At 57.5% G+C, this 16,407-nt stretch overlaps 1 protein-coding gene across 1 annotated transcript in view; it reads left to right on the forward strand.

Annotated features, from left to right (window-relative positions):
* Positions 1–463: 463 nt before the first annotated feature.
* GPT (glutamic--pyruvic transaminase) overlaps positions 464–16,407 on the forward strand; it is a 54,089-nt gene continuing 38,145 nt past the window's right edge. Inside the window, exons 1-3 of the mRNA XM_058802753.1 lie at positions 464–619; positions 12,886–12,975; positions 13,555–13,663. Of these exons, the coding sequence (XP_058658736.1) occupies positions 533–619; positions 12,886–12,975; positions 13,555–13,663 (286 nt within the window). The 5' untranslated portion in view covers positions 464–532. The remainder of the gene's footprint in view (positions 620–12,885; positions 12,976–13,554; positions 13,664–16,407) is intronic.

Genomic DNA, 16,407 nt, shown 5'->3' on the forward strand with positions numbered 1-16,407 from the left:
CCGGGGGCGGTATCGTGACCGTTGTCCCGGGCTGTCCCGGGCTGTCCCCGGTCCCTGCCCGTTGCCCCGGGGGGGTGGTATCGTGACCGTTGTCCCGGGCTGTCCCGGGCTGTCCCCGGTCCCTGCCCGTTGCCCCGGGGGCGGTATCGTGACCGTTGTCCCGGGCTGTCCCGGGCTGTCCCCGGTCCCTGCCCGTTGCCCCGGGGGCGGTATCGTGACCGTTGTCGCGGCTGTCCCGGGCTGTCCCCGGTCCCTGCCCGTTGCCCCGGGGGCGGTGTCGCGACCGTTGTCCCGGGCTGTCCCGGGCTGTCCCTGCCCGTTGCCCCGGGGGCGGTGTCGCGGCTGTCCCGGGCTGTCCCGGTCCCTCCCCGCTGTCCCGGGGGCGGTGTCGCGGCTGTCCCGGGCGGTCCCGGTCCCGATGCGGGCGCTGAGGGCGCTGCGGCCCCGCAGGCTCCTGGCGATGGCGGCGGCGGCGGCGGCGGCGGGCGCGGGCTCGGCGGCGCGGCGGGGCCCGGTGCTGACGCCCGAGTCGATGAACCCCGCGATCCGCCGCGTCGAGTACGCGGTGCGCGGCCCCATCGTCATCCGCGCCATGGAGATCGAGCAGGAGCTGCGCAAGGTACAGCCCGAAAATAACCCGGGACGAACCGGGCCGGGACAGAACCCGAGCGGGACGAACCGGGCCGGGACAGAACCCGAGCGGAGCGGGACAGAACCGGGGGGAAAGCGGGGATGGAGCCGGGGAAAGGGACGGGGCGGAGCGGAGCCGGGAGAAGGGGACACCGGACCGGGAATTGCCCCCCGGAACCGGGAGAAGCCGGCCCTGAACCGGGACAGCCCGTCCTGGAACGGGAGAAGGCGATCCCGAACCGGGACCGGGACGATCCGGCCCTGAGCAGAGAAACTCAGTCCGGGACCGGGAGAACCCGGCTCTGAACCGGGACACTCAGTCCAGAACCGGGAAATGCCCCCCAGGAACCGGGACAATCTGTCCCGGACCGGGAACTGCCCCCCAGGAACCGGGACAATCTGTCCCGGACCGGGAGAAGTTGACCCCGAACCGTGACAGCCCTTCCCAGACCGGGAGAACCCAGCCCTGAACCGGGACAGTCCGACCCTGAACCGGGACGCTCAGTCCTGGACTGGGAGAAGGCGATCCCGAACCGGGATAACCCTCCCAGAACCGGGAAACTGGGATAACCCCCCCAGAACCGGGATAAACCCCCCCCAAACCGGGATAATTCCCCCAGAGCCGGGATAACCCCCCCAGAACCGGGATAACCGGACCCCAAACTGGGATAACCCCCCCAGAACCGGGATAACCCCCCCAGAACGGAGATAACTCCCCCAGAACCGGGATAATTCCCCCAGAACCGAGATAACCCTCCCAGAACCGGGATAACCCCCCCAGAACCGGGATATCCCAACCCCAAACCGGGATAACCCCCCCAGAACCGGGATAACACCCCCAGAACCGGGATAACCCCCCTAGAACCGGGATAGCCCGACCTCAAACTGGGATATCCCGACCCCAAACTGGGATAACCCACCCAGAACCGGGATAAACCCCCCAAAACCGGGATATCCCAACCCCAAACGGGGATAACCCCCCCAGAACCGGGATAACCCGACCCCAAACCGGGATAACCCCCCCAGAACCGGGATATCCCGATCCCAAACCGGGATAACCCCCCCAGAACCGGGATAACCCGACCCCAAACTGGGATATCCCGATCCCAAACTGGGATAGCCACCCCTAAAGCGGGATAACTCTCCCAGAACCGGGATAACCCCCCCAGAATCGGGATATCCCGACCCCAAACCGGGATAACCCACCCTGGACCGGGATATCCCGATCCCAAACCGGGATAACCCCCCCAGAACCGGGATATCCCGACCCCAAACCGGGATAACCCCCCCTGGACCGGGATATCCCGACCCCAAACCGGGATAACCCGACCCCAAACCGGGATAACCCCCCCAGAACCGGGATAACCCCCCCAGAACCGGGATATCCCGATCCCAAACCGGGATAACCCCCCCAGAACCGGGATATCCCGACCCCAAACCGGGATAACCCCCCCAGAACCGGGATATCCCGATCCCAAACCGGGATAACCCCCCCAGAACCGGGATAACCCGACCCCAAACTGGGATAACCCGACCCCAAACCGGGATAACTCTCCCAGAACCGGGATATCCCGACCCCAAACCGGGATAACCCCCCCAGAACCGGGATATCCCGACCCCAAACCGGGATAACTCTCCCAGAACCGGGATAACCCCCCCAAACCGGGATATCCCGATCCCAAACCGGGATAACCCCCCCAGAACCGGGATATCCCGACCCCAAACCGGGATAACTCTCCCAGAACCGGGATATCCCGACCCCAAACCGGGATAACCCCCCCAGAACCGGGATATCCCGACCCCAAACCGGGATAACCCCCCCAGAACCGGGATATCCCGACCCCAAACCGGGATAACTCTCCCAGAACCGGGATATCCCGACCCCAAACCGGGATAACCCCCCCAGAACCGGGATATCCCGACCCCAAACCGGGATAACCCCCCCAGAACCGGGATAACCCGACCCCAAACCGGGATAACCCCCCCTGGACCGGGACCCCCTTCCCAAACCCGGGTATTGCCCCAAAAACGGGGAGGAATCCCAAACCGGAACCCCAAAATTGGGACCCCCGACCCAAAATCGGGACCCCAAAACTGGAACACCTCCCCCAAAACGGGGCCTCCTCAAAATCGCGACCCCCAAACCCCAAAATCGGGACCTCCAACCCCAAAATCGGGACCCCCAAAACCGGGACCCCAAACCGGGACCCCCAACCCCAAATCGGGACCCCCCAAACTCCCAAATCGAGACCCTCAAAATCGGGATCCCCAAAATCGGGACCCCCTTCCCAAACCCGGGTATTGCCCCAAAACCGGGGAGAAACCTCAAACCGGGACCCCAAAATGGGGACCCCCGACCCAAAATCGGGACCCCGAACCCCAAAACCGGGACCCCAAAACTCGGACACCTCTCCCCAAATCGGGACCCCCCAACCGGGATCCCCAAAATCGGGACCCCCCTCCAAGACCGGGACCCCCAACCCCAAAAACAGGACCCTCAAACCCCAAAATCGGGACCCCGACCCCAAAATCGGGACCCCAAAACTCGGAGACCTCCCCCAAAACCGGGACCCCAAAATGGGGACCCCAAAACTCGGAGATCCCCCCCAAATCCGGACCCCCAAAATGGGGACCCCCAACCCCAAAATCGGGACCCCCGACCCCAAAATCAGGACCACGAACCCAAACCGGGACCCCCAAACCCCAAAATCGGGACCCCCAAAACTCGGACACCTCTCCCCAAATCGCGACCCCCAAAATCGGGACCCCCGACCCCAAAATCAGGACCACGAACCCAAACCGGGACCCCCAAACCCCAAAATCGGGACCCCCAAAACTCGGACACCTCCCCCAAAACCGGGACCCCCAACCCCAAATTCGGGACCCCCCAAAATCGGGACCCCCAATCCCAAACCCGGGTATTGCCCCAAAACCGGGGAGAAACCTCAAGCCGGGACCCCAAAATTGGGACCACCGACCCAAAATCGGGACCCCCAACCCCAAAACCGGGACCCCAAAACTCGGACACCTCCCCCCAAATCGGGACCCCCAACCAGGATCCCCAAAATCGGGACCCCCCTCCAAGACCGGGACCCCCAACCCCAAAAACAGGACCCTCAAACCCCAAAATCGGGACCCCGACCCCAAAATCGGGACCCCAAAACTCGGACACATCCCCCAAAACCGGGACCCCAAAATGGGGACCCCAAAACTCGGAGATCCCCCCCAAATCCGGACCCCCAAAATGGGGACCCCCAACCCCAAAATCGGGACCCCCGACCCCAAAATCAGGACCACGAACCCAAACCGGGACCCCCAACCCCAAAATCGGGACCCCCAAAACTCGGACACCTCTCCCCAAATCGCGACCCCCAAAATCGGGACCCCCAACCCCAAAATCGGGACCCCCAAAATCGGGACCCCCTAAAATCGGGACCCCCAATCCCAAACCCGGGTATTGCCCCAAAACCGGGGAGAAACCTCAAACCGGGACCCCAAAATTGGGACCCCCGACCCAAAATCGGGACCCCGAACCCCAAAACCGGGACCCCAAAACTCGGACACCTCTCCCCAAATCGGGACCCCCAACCAGGATCCCCAAAATCGGGACCCCCCTCCAAGACCGGGACCCCCAACCCCAAAATCGGGACCCCAAAACTCGGAGATCTCCCCCCAAATCGGAACCCCCCAAAATGGGGACCCCAAAACTCGGAGACCTCCCCCAAAACCGGGACCCCAAAATGGGGACCCCCCACCCCAAAATCGGGACCCCAAAACTCGGACACCTCCCCCAAAACTGGGACCCCCAAAATGGGGACCCCCAACCCCAAAATCAGGACCACGAACCCAAACCGGGACCCCCAAACCCCAAAATCGGGACCCCCAAAACTCGGACACCTCCCCCAAAACCGGGACCCCCAAAATCGGGACCCCCAACCCCAAAATCGGGACCCCCTAAAATCGGGACCCCCAATCCCAAACCCGGGTATTGCCCCAAAACCGGGGAGAAACCTCAAACCGGGACCCCAAAATGGGGACCCCCGACCCAAAATCGGGACCCCGAACCCCAAAACCGGGACCCCAAAACTCGGACACCTCTCCCCAAATCGGGACCCCCAACCAGGATCCCCAAAATCGGGACCCCCCTCCAAGACCGGGACCCCCAACCCCAAAAACAGGACCCTCAAACCCCAAAATCGGGACCCCGACCCCAAAATCGGGACCCCAAAACTCGGACACATCCCCCAAAACCGGGACCCCAAAATGGGGACCCCAAAACTCGGAGATCCCCCCCAAATCCGGACCCCCAAAATGGGGACCCCCAACCCCAAAATCGGGACCCCCGACCCCAAAATCAGGACCACGAACCCAAACCGGGACCCCCAACCCCAAAATCGGGACCCCCAAAACTCGGACACCTCTCCCCAAATCGCGACCCCCAAAATCGGGACCCCCAACCCCAAAATCGGGACCCCCAAAATCGGGACCCCCTAAAATCGGGACCCCCAATCCCAAACCCGGGTATTGCCCCAAAACCGGGGAGAAACCTCAAACCGGGACCCCAAAATCGGGACCCCCGACCCAAAATCGGGACCCCGAACCCCAAAACCGGGACCCCAAAACTCGGACACCTCCCCCCAAATCGGGACCCCCAACCGGGATCCCCAAAATCGGGACCCCCCTCCAAGACCGGGACCCCCAACCCCAAAATCGGGACCCCAAAACTCGGAGATCTCCCCCCAAATCGGAACCCCCCAAAATCGGGACCCCAAAACTCGGACACCTCCCCCAAAACCGGGACCCCAAAATGGGGACCCCCGACCCCAAAATCGGGACCCCGAACCCCAAAACCGGGACCCCAAAACTGGGACACCTCCCCCCAAATCGGGACCCCCCAAAATCGGGACCCCAAAACTGGGACACCTCCCCCCAAATCGGGACCCCCAACCAGGATCCCCAAAATCGGGACCCCCCTCCAAGACCGGGACCCCCAACCCCAAAATCGGGACCCCAAAACTCGGAGACCTCCCCCCAAATCGGAACCCCCCAAAATGGGGACCCCAAAACTCGGAGACCTCCCCCAAAACCGGGACCCCAAAATGGGGACCCCCCACCCCAAAATGGGGACCCCCAACCCCAAAATGGGGACCCCCGACTCCAAAATCAGGACCACGAACCCAAACCGGGACCCCCAAACCCCAAAATCGGGACCCCCAAAACTCGGACACCTCCCCCAAAACCGGGACCCCCAAAATCGGGACCCCCAACCCCAAAATTGGGACCCCAAAACTCGGAGACCTCCCCCTAAAACCGGGACCCCCCGACCCCGAAACCGCGACCCCCCAAACCCGGGTTTCCCTCCCTGTGACCCCCAAACGGGGCACCCCAAAGTTGGCCCCCCCCGCCCCATAAACACCCCCAAAAATGGGATTTTTACCCCCAAAATTGGGATTTTTACCCCCAAAATTGGGATTTTATGCCCCCATAAAAGGGATTTTTTTACCCCCCAAACCAGAATTTTTTACCCCCCAAACCAGAATTTTTTACCCCCCCAAAAAGAATTTTTTTACCCCCCCAAACCAGAATTTTTTACCCCAAAAAAAGAATTTTTTTACCCCCCAAACCAGAATTTTTTACCCCCCAAACCAGAATTTTTTACCCCCCCAAAAAGAATTTTTTTACCCCCCCAAACCAGAATTTTTTACCCCAAAAAAAGAATTTTTTTACCCCCCAAACCAGAATTTTTTACCCCCCCAAAAAGAATTTTTTTACCCCCCCAACCAGAATTTTTTACCCCCCAAAAAAGAATTTTTTGCCCCCCAAAAAAGAATTTTTTGCCCCCCAAAAAAGAATTTTTTTACCCCAAACCAGAATTTTTTACCCCCCAAAAAGAATTTTTTTACCCCCCAAACCAGAATTTTTTACCCCCCAAAAAAGAATTTTTTGCCCCCCAAAAAAAGATTTTTCCGCCCCCAAAAAATGGATTTTTTTAGCCCAAAAAAAAGGAATTTTTCAAAAAAAAAAAAAGAATAATTTCCCCCCCAAAAAGGGGGGTTTATGCCCCTAAAAAGGGGTTTTATCCCCCTAAAATGAGATTTTTTTCCCAAAAAACGAGAAATTTTTTTCCCCTAAAAAAGGGTTTTATGCCCCCCAAAAAAAGAACATTTCCCCCAAAACAAGGAATTTTTAAGCCAAAAAAAGGAATCTTTTTCCCCTAAAAAGGATTTTTCTTCCTGCCCCAAAAAAAGAATTTTCCCCACAAAAAAGGGGTTTTTATGGCCCCCATAAAAAGATTTTTTTTTCCCCAAAAATGGGATTTTTATCCCCCAAAAACAGAAATGTTTATGTCCCCAAAAAAGGAAAATTTCCCCCCAAAAAAAGGAATTTATGCCCCCCCAAAAAGAGAATGCTTTTCTCCCAAAAAAAGGTTTTTTTATGTCCCCAAAAAAGGAAACTTTTCCCCAAAAAAGGAATCGTTTTCCCCAAAAAAGGAATTTGTTCCTGCCCCAAAAACGATTTTTCCCACCCAAAAAAAAAAAAAGAGATTTTCCCGCCAAAAAACCCCCGGGTTTGACACCAAAGTCCCGGGGCCCCCCTTAAAGCCGGGTGTCCCCCCCCCAATGTCCCCTCAGTGTCCCCAATGTCCCCACCCCCAATGTCCCCAATGTCCCCTCAATGTCCCCTCAGTGTCCCCTCAGTGTCCCCAATGTCCCCCAATGTCCCCTCAGTGTCCCCACCCCCCTCAGTGTCCCCACCCCCCAATGTCCCCTCAGTGTCCCCCAGTGTCCCCACCCCCCCAATGTCCCTCAGTGTCCCCTCAGTGTCCCCTCAATGTCCCCAATGTCCCCTCAATGTCCCCTCAGTGTCCCCTCAGTGTCCCCACCCCCCAATGTCCCTCAGTGTCCCCTCAGTGTCCCCTCAGTGTCCCCTCAATGTCCCTCAATGTCCCCCCAATGTCCCCTCAGTGTCCCCCCAGTGTCCCCACCCCCCCAATGTCCCCTCAATGTCTCTCAGTGTCCCCTCAATGTCCCTCAATGTCCCCACCCCCCCAATGTCCCTCGGTGTCCCCTCAAAGTCCCAATGTCCCCCAATGTCCCCTCAGTGTCCCCACCCCCCTCAGTGTCCCCTCAGTGTCCCCCCAATGTCCCCTCAGTGTCCCCTCAGTGTCCCTCAGTGTCCCTCAGTGTCCCCACCCCCCAATGTCCCCTCAGTGTCCCCTCAGTGTCCCCCCAATGTCCCTCAGTGTCCCCTCAGTGTCCCCTCAGTGTCCCCCCAGTGTCCCCTCAGTGTCCCCTCAATGTCCCCACCCCCTCAGTGTCCCCACCCCCCTCAGTGTCCCCACCCCCCAATGTCCCTCAGTGTCCCCCAATGTCCCCACCCCCCCAATGTCCCCTCAGTGTCCCCTCAGTGTCCCACGCCCGGGGGTCCCTTTGGGGGGTGGCAGAGTCAGGCGGGGACACCGCGGGTGACACGATCGGGTGACACAGTGACACAGGTGACAGGGTGACACAGGTGACACGATCGGGTGACACAGGTGACAGGGTGACACAGGTGACACAGGTGACACGATCGGGTGACACAGGTGACACAGGTGACACAGGTGACACGGTGACACGATCGGGTGACACAGGTGACATGATCGGGTGACACAGTGACACAGGTGACACAGGTGACACAGGTGACACGATCGGGTGACACAGGTGACACGGTGACACGGTGACACAGGTGACACAGGTGACATGGTGACACAGGTGACACAGGTGACATGGTAACACAGGTGACACAGGTGACACGATCGGGTGACACAGGTGACACAGGTGACACAGGTGACACGGTGACACGATTGGGTGACACAGGTGACACGGTGACACAGGTGACACAGGTGACATGGTGACACAGGTGACACAGGTGACACAGGTGACACGATCGGGTGACACAGGTGACATGGTGACACAGTGACACAGGTGACACGGGTGACACGATCGGGTGACACAGGTGACACAGGTGACACAGGTGACACAGGTGACACGATCGGGTGACACAGGTGACACAGGTGACACGGTGACACAGGTGACACAGGTGACACAGGTGACACAACCGGGGCGGTGCCACCCGGGGCAGAGTCCGCGGTGACCAAAGTCCGAGCGGGGGTGGGGACATCGCTGCCACCCTGCCCCGTGTCCCCAATGTCCCCAGAGGCCCCCCGAGGGCCCCAAAGGTCCCCGAGGTCCCCAAAGGTCCCCAATGTCCCCAAAGGTCCCCGAGGTCCCCAAAGGTCCCCAATGTCCCCAAAGGTCCCCAATGTCCCCAAAGGTCCCCGAGGTCCCCAAAGGTCTCCAAGGTCCCCGATGTCCCTGAGGTCCCCAAAGGTCCCCGAGGTCCCCAATGTCCCCAAAGTCCCCAAAGTCCCCGGGGTTCCCGAGGTGGCGGCCACTCCCAGGACAGGGGACATCACGGGGGTGGCGCGGCCGCCCTGGTGGTGACAGTGAGAGTGAGAGTGACAGTGGCAGTGGCAGTGGCAGTGACAGTGAGAGTGACAGTGACAGTGAGAGTGACAGTGAGAGTGACAGTGACAGTGACAGTGACAGTGACAGTGGCAGTGACAGTGACAGTGACAGTGGCAGTGACAGTGACAGTGAGAGTGAGAGTGACAGTGGCAGTGGCAGTGACAGTGGCAGTGACAGTGGCAGTGACAGTGAGAGTGACAGTGAGAGTGACAGTGGCAGTGACAGTGACAGTGACAGTGGCAGTGGCAGTGACAGTGACAGTGACAGTGACAGTGACAGTGAGAGTGAGAGTGACAGTGGCAGTGGCAGTGACAGTGACAGTGACAGTGACAGTGACAGTGACAGTGACAGTGGCAGTGGCAGTGGCAGTGACAGTGGCAGTGACAGTGACAGTGGCAGTGACAGTGGCAGTGACAGTGACAGTGAGAGTGACAGTGGCAGTGACAGTGACAGTGAGAGTGAGAGTGACAGTGACAGTGACAGTGACAGTGACAGTGACAGTGGCAGTGGCAGTGGCAGTGGCAGTGGCAGTGACAGTGGCAGTGACAGTGACAGTGGCAGTGACAGTGGCAGTGACAGTGACAGTGAGAGTGACAGTGGCAGTGACAGTGACAGTGACAGTGGCAGTGACAGTGACAGTGGCAGTGGCAGTGACAGTGACAGTGAGAGTGACAGTGACAGTGGCAGTGGCAGTGACAGTGGCAGTGACAGTGACAGTGACAGTGACAGTGACAGTGACAGTGAGAGTGACAGTGACAGTGGCAGTGACAGTGACAGTGACAGTGACAGTGAGAGTGACAGTGACAGTGACAGTGACAGTGACAGTGGCAGTGGCAGTGGCAGTGACAGTGACAGTGACAGTGGCAGTGACAGTGACAGTGAGAGTGACAGTGACAGTGGCAGTGACAGTGACAGTGACAGTGACAGTGGCAGTGACAGTGACAGTGACAGTGACAGTGAGAGTGACAGTGGCAGTGACAGTGACAGTGGCAGTGACAGTGGCAGTGACAGTGACAGTGAGAGTGACAGTGGCAGTGGCAGTGGCAGTGACAGTGGCAGTGACAGTGGCAGTGACAGTGACAGTGGCAGTGGCAGTGACAGTGACAGTGACAGTGACAGTGGCAGTGACAGTGACAGTGACAGTGACAGTGAGAGTGACAGTGGCAGTGACAGTGACAGTGGCAGTGACAGTGACAGTGACAGTGAGAGTGACAGTGGCAGTGGCAGTGACAGTGACAGTGACAGTGACAGTGACAGTGACAGTGGCAGTGGCAGTGACAGTGACAGTGGCAGTGACAGTGGCAGTGGCAGTGACAGTGAGAGTGACAGTGGCAGTGGCAGTGGCAGTGACAGTGACAGTGAGAGTGACAGTGGCAGTGGCAGTGACAGTGGCAGTGACAGTGACAGTGACAGTGGCAGTGGCAGTGACAGTGGCAGTGGCAGTGACAGTGGCAGTGACAGTGACAGTGACAGTGGCAGTGACAGTGACAGTGACAGTGACAGTGACAGTGACAGTGACAGTGGCAGTGAGAGTGACAGTGACAGTGGCAGTGACAGTGACAGTGACAGTGACAGTGACAGTGACAGTGACAGTGGCAGTGGCAGTGACAGTGACAGTGACAGTGAGAGTGACAGTGACAGTGACAGTGGCAGTGACAGTGACAGTGACAGTGGCAGTGGCAGTGACAGTGACAGTGGCAGTGGCAGTGACAGTGACAGTGACAGTGGCAGTGGCAGTGACAGTGACAGTGACAGTGACAGTGACAGTGGCAGTGGCAGTGACAGTGACAGTGACAGTGGCAGTGACAGTGAGAGTGAGAGTGACAGTGACAGTGACAGTGAGAGTGACAGTGGCAGTGACAGTGGCAGTGACAGTGACAGTGACAGTGACAGTGAGAGTGAGAGTGACAGTGACAGTGAGAGTGACAGTGGCAGTGGCAGTGACAGTGAGAGTGACAGTGACAGTGACAGTGACAGTGGCAGTGGCAGTGACAGTGACAGTGACAGTGACAGTGGCAGTGGCAGTGACAGTGACAGTGGCAGTGACAGTGGCAGTGACAGTGAGAGTGACAGTGAGAGTGACAGTGAGAGTGACAGTGACAGTGACAGTGGCAGTGGCAGTGACAGTGACAGTGACAGTGAGAGTGACAGTGAGAGTGACAGTGACAGTGACAGTGGCAGTGACAGTGGCAGTGACAGTGGCAGTGGCAGTGACAGTGGCAGTGACAGTGACAGTGACAGTGGCAGTGACAGTGGCAGTGACAGTGACAGTGACAGTGACAGTGACAGTGACAGTGGCAGTGACAGTGAGAGTGACAGTGAGAGTGACAGTGACAGTGGCAGTGGCAGTGACAGTGGCAGTGACAGTGGCAGTGGCAGTGACAGTGGCAGTGACAGTGGCAGTGACAGTGACAGTGACAGTGGCAGTGACAGTGACAGCGGGGGTGGCCCTGGGTGGGGGCAGCCCTGGGTGGGGTCGTGAGCTGTGACCTGGTTTTGTCCCTGTCCCTGTCCCTGTCCCCATTGCTGTCCCTGTCCTTGTCCCCTCCCCTTGTCCCCATCCCTGTCCTTTGTCCTTATTCCTGTCCCTTGTCCCCATCCCTGTCCCCGTCACCTGTCCCTTGTCCCTGTCCCCACTGTCCCCCCATCCCTCTCCCCTCATCCCTGTCCCCTTGTCCCCTTCCCTGTCCGTGTCCCTGCCATCCCTGTCCCCATCCCTGTCCCCCTGTCCCTATTTCTGTCCCTGTCCCTTTGTCCCCATCCTTGTCGTTTGTCCCCGTCCTTGTCCCCACTGTCCCCATCCCCGTCCCCGTCCCTGTCCCCACTGTCCCCTAATCCCTGTCCCTTGTCCCCATCTCCTGTACCCCCATCCCTGTCCCTGTCCCTTTGTCCCCATCCCTGTCTCTTGTCCCCAGGGTGTCCCCACTGTCCCCCCATCCCTGTCCTTGTTCCTGTCCCTTGTCCCCGTCCCTGTCCCCTCATCCCTGTCCCTTGTCCCCGTCCCCGTCCCCGTCCCCGTCCCTGTCCCTTGTCCCCGTCCCCGTCCCTGTCCCTTGTCCCTGTCACCTCATCCCTGTCCCCTGTCCCCGTCCCCTGTCCCTGTCCCTTTGTCCCTTGTCCCCTCCTGTGTCCCCTCATCCCTGTTCCTGCCTCTGCAATCCCTGTCCCCATCCCTGTCCCCTGTCCCTGTCCCCATCCCCCTCCCCTCACCGCTGTCCCTTGTCCCCAGGGTGTCCCCATCCCTGTCCCCTCATCCCTGTGTCCCCACTTTCCCGTCACCGCTGTCCCTGTGTCCCTTGCCCCTGTCCCTGTGTCCCCATCGCTGTCCCCTCACCGCTGTCCCTGTGTCCCCATCGCTGTCCCTGTGTCCCCAGGGTGTCCCCGTGTCCCCATCGCTGTCCCCTCACCGCTGTCCCTGTGTCCCCAGGGTGTCCCCCTGTCCCCATCCCTGTCCCCTCATCCCTGTGTCCCCGCTGTCCCCTCACCGCTGTCCCTGTGTCCCCAGGGTGTCCCCTCATCCCTGTCCCCATCGCTGTCCCCTCACCGCTGTCCCTGTGTCCCCAGGCTGTCCCCTCATCCCTGTCCCCATCGCTGTCCCCTCACCGCTGTCCCTGTGTCCCCAGGGTGTCCCCATCGCTGTCCCCTCATCCCTGTGTCCCCATCGCTGTCCCCTCACCGCTGTCCCTGTGTCCCCAGGGTGTCCCCCTGTCCCCATCGCTGTCCCCTCACCGCTGTCCCTTGTCCCCAGGGTGTCCCCAAGCCCTTCACCGAGGTGATCAAGGCCAACATCGGTGACGCCCACGCCATGGGGCAGCAGCCAATCACCTTCCTGCGCCAGGTGCGGCCCTGGGGACGCGGGGGGGGGGACACGGGCACCGCGGTGCCACCCGCGGCGGTGTCAGGGTGGCGGTGTCACGGTGGCGGTGTCACGGTGGCGGTGTCACGGTGGCGGTGCCACCCGCGGCGGTGTCACGGTGGCGGTGTCACGGTGGCGGTGCCACCCGCGGCGGTGTCACGGTGGCGGTGTCACGGTGGCGGTGTCACGGTGGCGGTGCCACCCGCGGCGGTGTCAGGGTGGCGGTGCCACGGTGGCGGTGTCACGGTGGCGGTGTCACGGTGGCGGTGCCACCCGCGGCGGTGTCACGGTGGCGGTGTCACGGTGGCGGTGTCACGGTGGCGGTGCCACCCGCGGCGGTGTCACGGTGGCGGTGCCACCCGCGGCGGTGTCCCCGCGGCGGGCGGTGTCAGGGTGGCGGTGTCCCCGCGGCGGGCGGTGTCAGGGTGGCGGTGTCACGGTGGCGGTGTCACGGTGGCGGTGTCCCCGCGGCGGTGTCACGGTGGCGGTGTCCCCGCGGCGGTGTCAGGGTGGCGGTGTCCCCGCGGCGGGCGGTGTCACGGTGGCGGTGTCCCCGCGCAGGTGACAGCGCTGTGCGTGTGCCCGGAGCTGATGAAGGACGAGTCGGTGCCCAGCGACGCCAAGGAGCGCGCCCGGCGCCTGCTGGAGGCCTGCGGGGGCGGCAGCGTGGGTGCGTGACAAAACAGCCCAAAAATCCCCAAAATAACCCCAAAATCCCCCAAAAAACCCCAAACCAACGAATCCCCAAAATCCCAAATCCAACAAACCCCAAAACCCCACACAAACCCCACACAAACCCCACACAAATCCAGCCCAAGGAGCGCCCGGCGCCTGCTGGAGCCTGCGGGGGCGGCAGCGTGGGTGCGTGACAAAACAGCCCAAAAATCCCCAAAATCCCCAATCCCAAATCCAAAATATCCCAAAATCCCAAATCAAACAAACCCCAAAATCCCAAATCAAACAAACCCCAAAATCCCCAAAATCCCAAAAAAATCCCAAAATCCCAAATCAAACAAACCCCAAAATCCCCCAAATCCCCCAAAAATCCCAAAATCCCCAAATCAAACAAATCCCCAAAATCCCCAAAAAATCCCAAAATCCCAAATCAAACAAACCCCAAAATCCCAAAGTCCCACACAAACCCCACGCCAAGGAGGCCTGCGGGGGCGGCAGCGTGGGTGGGTGACGCCTGAAATACCCCAAAATAACCCCAAAATAACTCCAAAATAACCCGAAAATCCCCAAAATCCCCAAAAGCAACGCATCCCTAAAATCCCAAATCCAACAAACCCCAAAATCCCCAAAATCCCCCAAAAAATTCCAAAATCACAAAATCAAACAAATCCCCAAAATCCCCAAAATCCCTAAAAAATCCCAAATTCCAAATCAAACAAACCCCAAAATCCCAAATCAAACAAACCCCAAAATCCCAAAGTCCCACACAAACCCCACGCCAAGGAGCGTGCGCGGCGCCTGCTGGAGCCTGTGGGGGCGGCAGCGTGGGTGACAAAACATCCCAAAAAACCCCAAAATCCCCAAAATCCCAAATCCCAAATCCAAAACATCCCAAAATCTCAAATCAATCAAACCCCAAAATCCCCAAAATCCCCAAAAAATCCCAAAATCCCAAATCCAACAAATCCCCAAGATCCCAAATCAAACAAACCCCAAAATCCCAAATCAAACAAATCCCCAAAATCCCCAAAATCCCCAAAAAATCCCAAAATCCCAAATCAAACAAACCCCAAAATCCCCCAAAAAAATCCCAAAATCCCAAATCCAACAAATCCCCAAAATTCCCAAAATCCCCAAAATCCCCAAAAAATCCCAAAATCCCAAATCAAACAAACCCCAAAATCCCCAAAATCCCCAAAAAATCCCAAAATCCCAAATGCAAAACATCCCAAAATCTCAAATCAAACAAACCCCAAAATCCCAAATTCCCAATTCAAACAAACCCCAAAATCCCAAATCCCAAATCCAACAAATCCCCAAAATCCCAAATCAAACAAACCCCAAAATCCCAAATACCAAATCCCCAAAATCCCCAAAATCCAAAAACAAACAAACCCCAAAATCTAAAATCAAACAAATCCCCAAAATCCCAAATGAAACAAACACCAAAATCCCAAATCAAACAAAAACCCCAAAATCGCAAAACCAACAAATCCCCAAAATCCCAAATCCAACAAATCCCAAAACCCCACAAAAATTCCAAAATCCCAAATCCAACAAATCCCCAAAATCCCAAATCAAACAAACCCCAAAATTCCCAAAATCCCCAAAATCCCAAAAAATCCCAAAATCCCAAATCAGACAAACCCCAAAATCCCAAAATCCCAAAAAAATCCCAAAATCCCAAATCAAACAAACACCAAAATCCCAAATCCCAAATCCAACAAATCCCCAAAATCCCAAATCAAACAAACCCCAAAATCCCAAATACCAAATCCCCAAAATCCCAAATCCAATAAATCCCAAAACCCCACAAAAATCCCAAAATCCCAAATGCAAAAAATCCCAAAATCCCAAATCAAACAAACACCAAAATCCCAAATCCCAAATCCAACAAATCCCCAAAATCCCAAAACAAGCAAACCCCAAAATCCCAAATCAAACAAATCCCCAAAATCCCCAAAATCCCCAAAAAATCCCAAAATCCCAAATCAAACAAACCCCAAAATCCCCAAATCAAACAAACCCCAAAATCCCAAATCCAACAAATCCCAAAACCCCACAAAAATTCCAAAATCCCAAATCCAACAAATCCCCAAAATCCCAAATCAAGCAAACCCCAAAATCCCCAAAAAATCCCAAATCCAACAAATCCCCAAAATCCCAAATGAAACAAACACCAAAATCCCAAATCCAACAAATCCCAAAACCCCACAAAAATCCCAAAATCCCAAATCAAACAAACCCCAAAATTCCCAAAATCCGCCAAAAAATCCCCAAAAAATCCCCAAGATCCCAAATCAAACACAAGCCCCAAAATCCCCAAAATCCCTAAAAAATCCCAAAATCCCAAAATCCCAACGCCCCAAACTAGAAAATCCCAACGCTGAACATCCCAAAATCCCAAACCCAACATCCAAACCCCCAAAATGTCACAAACCCCAAAATTCCCAAATCCAAAATCCAAAACCCCAGAATCCCAAAGTCTCAACTCCCAAAATCCAAAAAATCCCAAAATCCCACAAAATCCCCACAAAAACCCCACAAAAATCCCACCCCAAGGAGCGCTCGGTGCCTGCTGGAGGCCTGGGTGGGACACAGTGTGGGTGGGTGGCACCCAAAAACCCCCAAAATCCCAAAAAAACCCCAAATCCCAAAATCCCCAAACCCCCAGAATCCCACAGACCCTAAAATCCCAAATCCAAAAAAACCCCGAAATCCCGAAATCCCAATATCCCA

This window comes from Ammospiza caudacuta, chromosome 1 (genome assembly GCF_027887145.1).
Source record: "Ammospiza caudacuta isolate bAmmCau1 chromosome 1, bAmmCau1.pri, whole genome shotgun sequence".
Lineage (NCBI taxonomy): Eukaryota > Metazoa > Chordata > Aves > Passeriformes > Passerellidae > Ammospiza > Ammospiza caudacuta.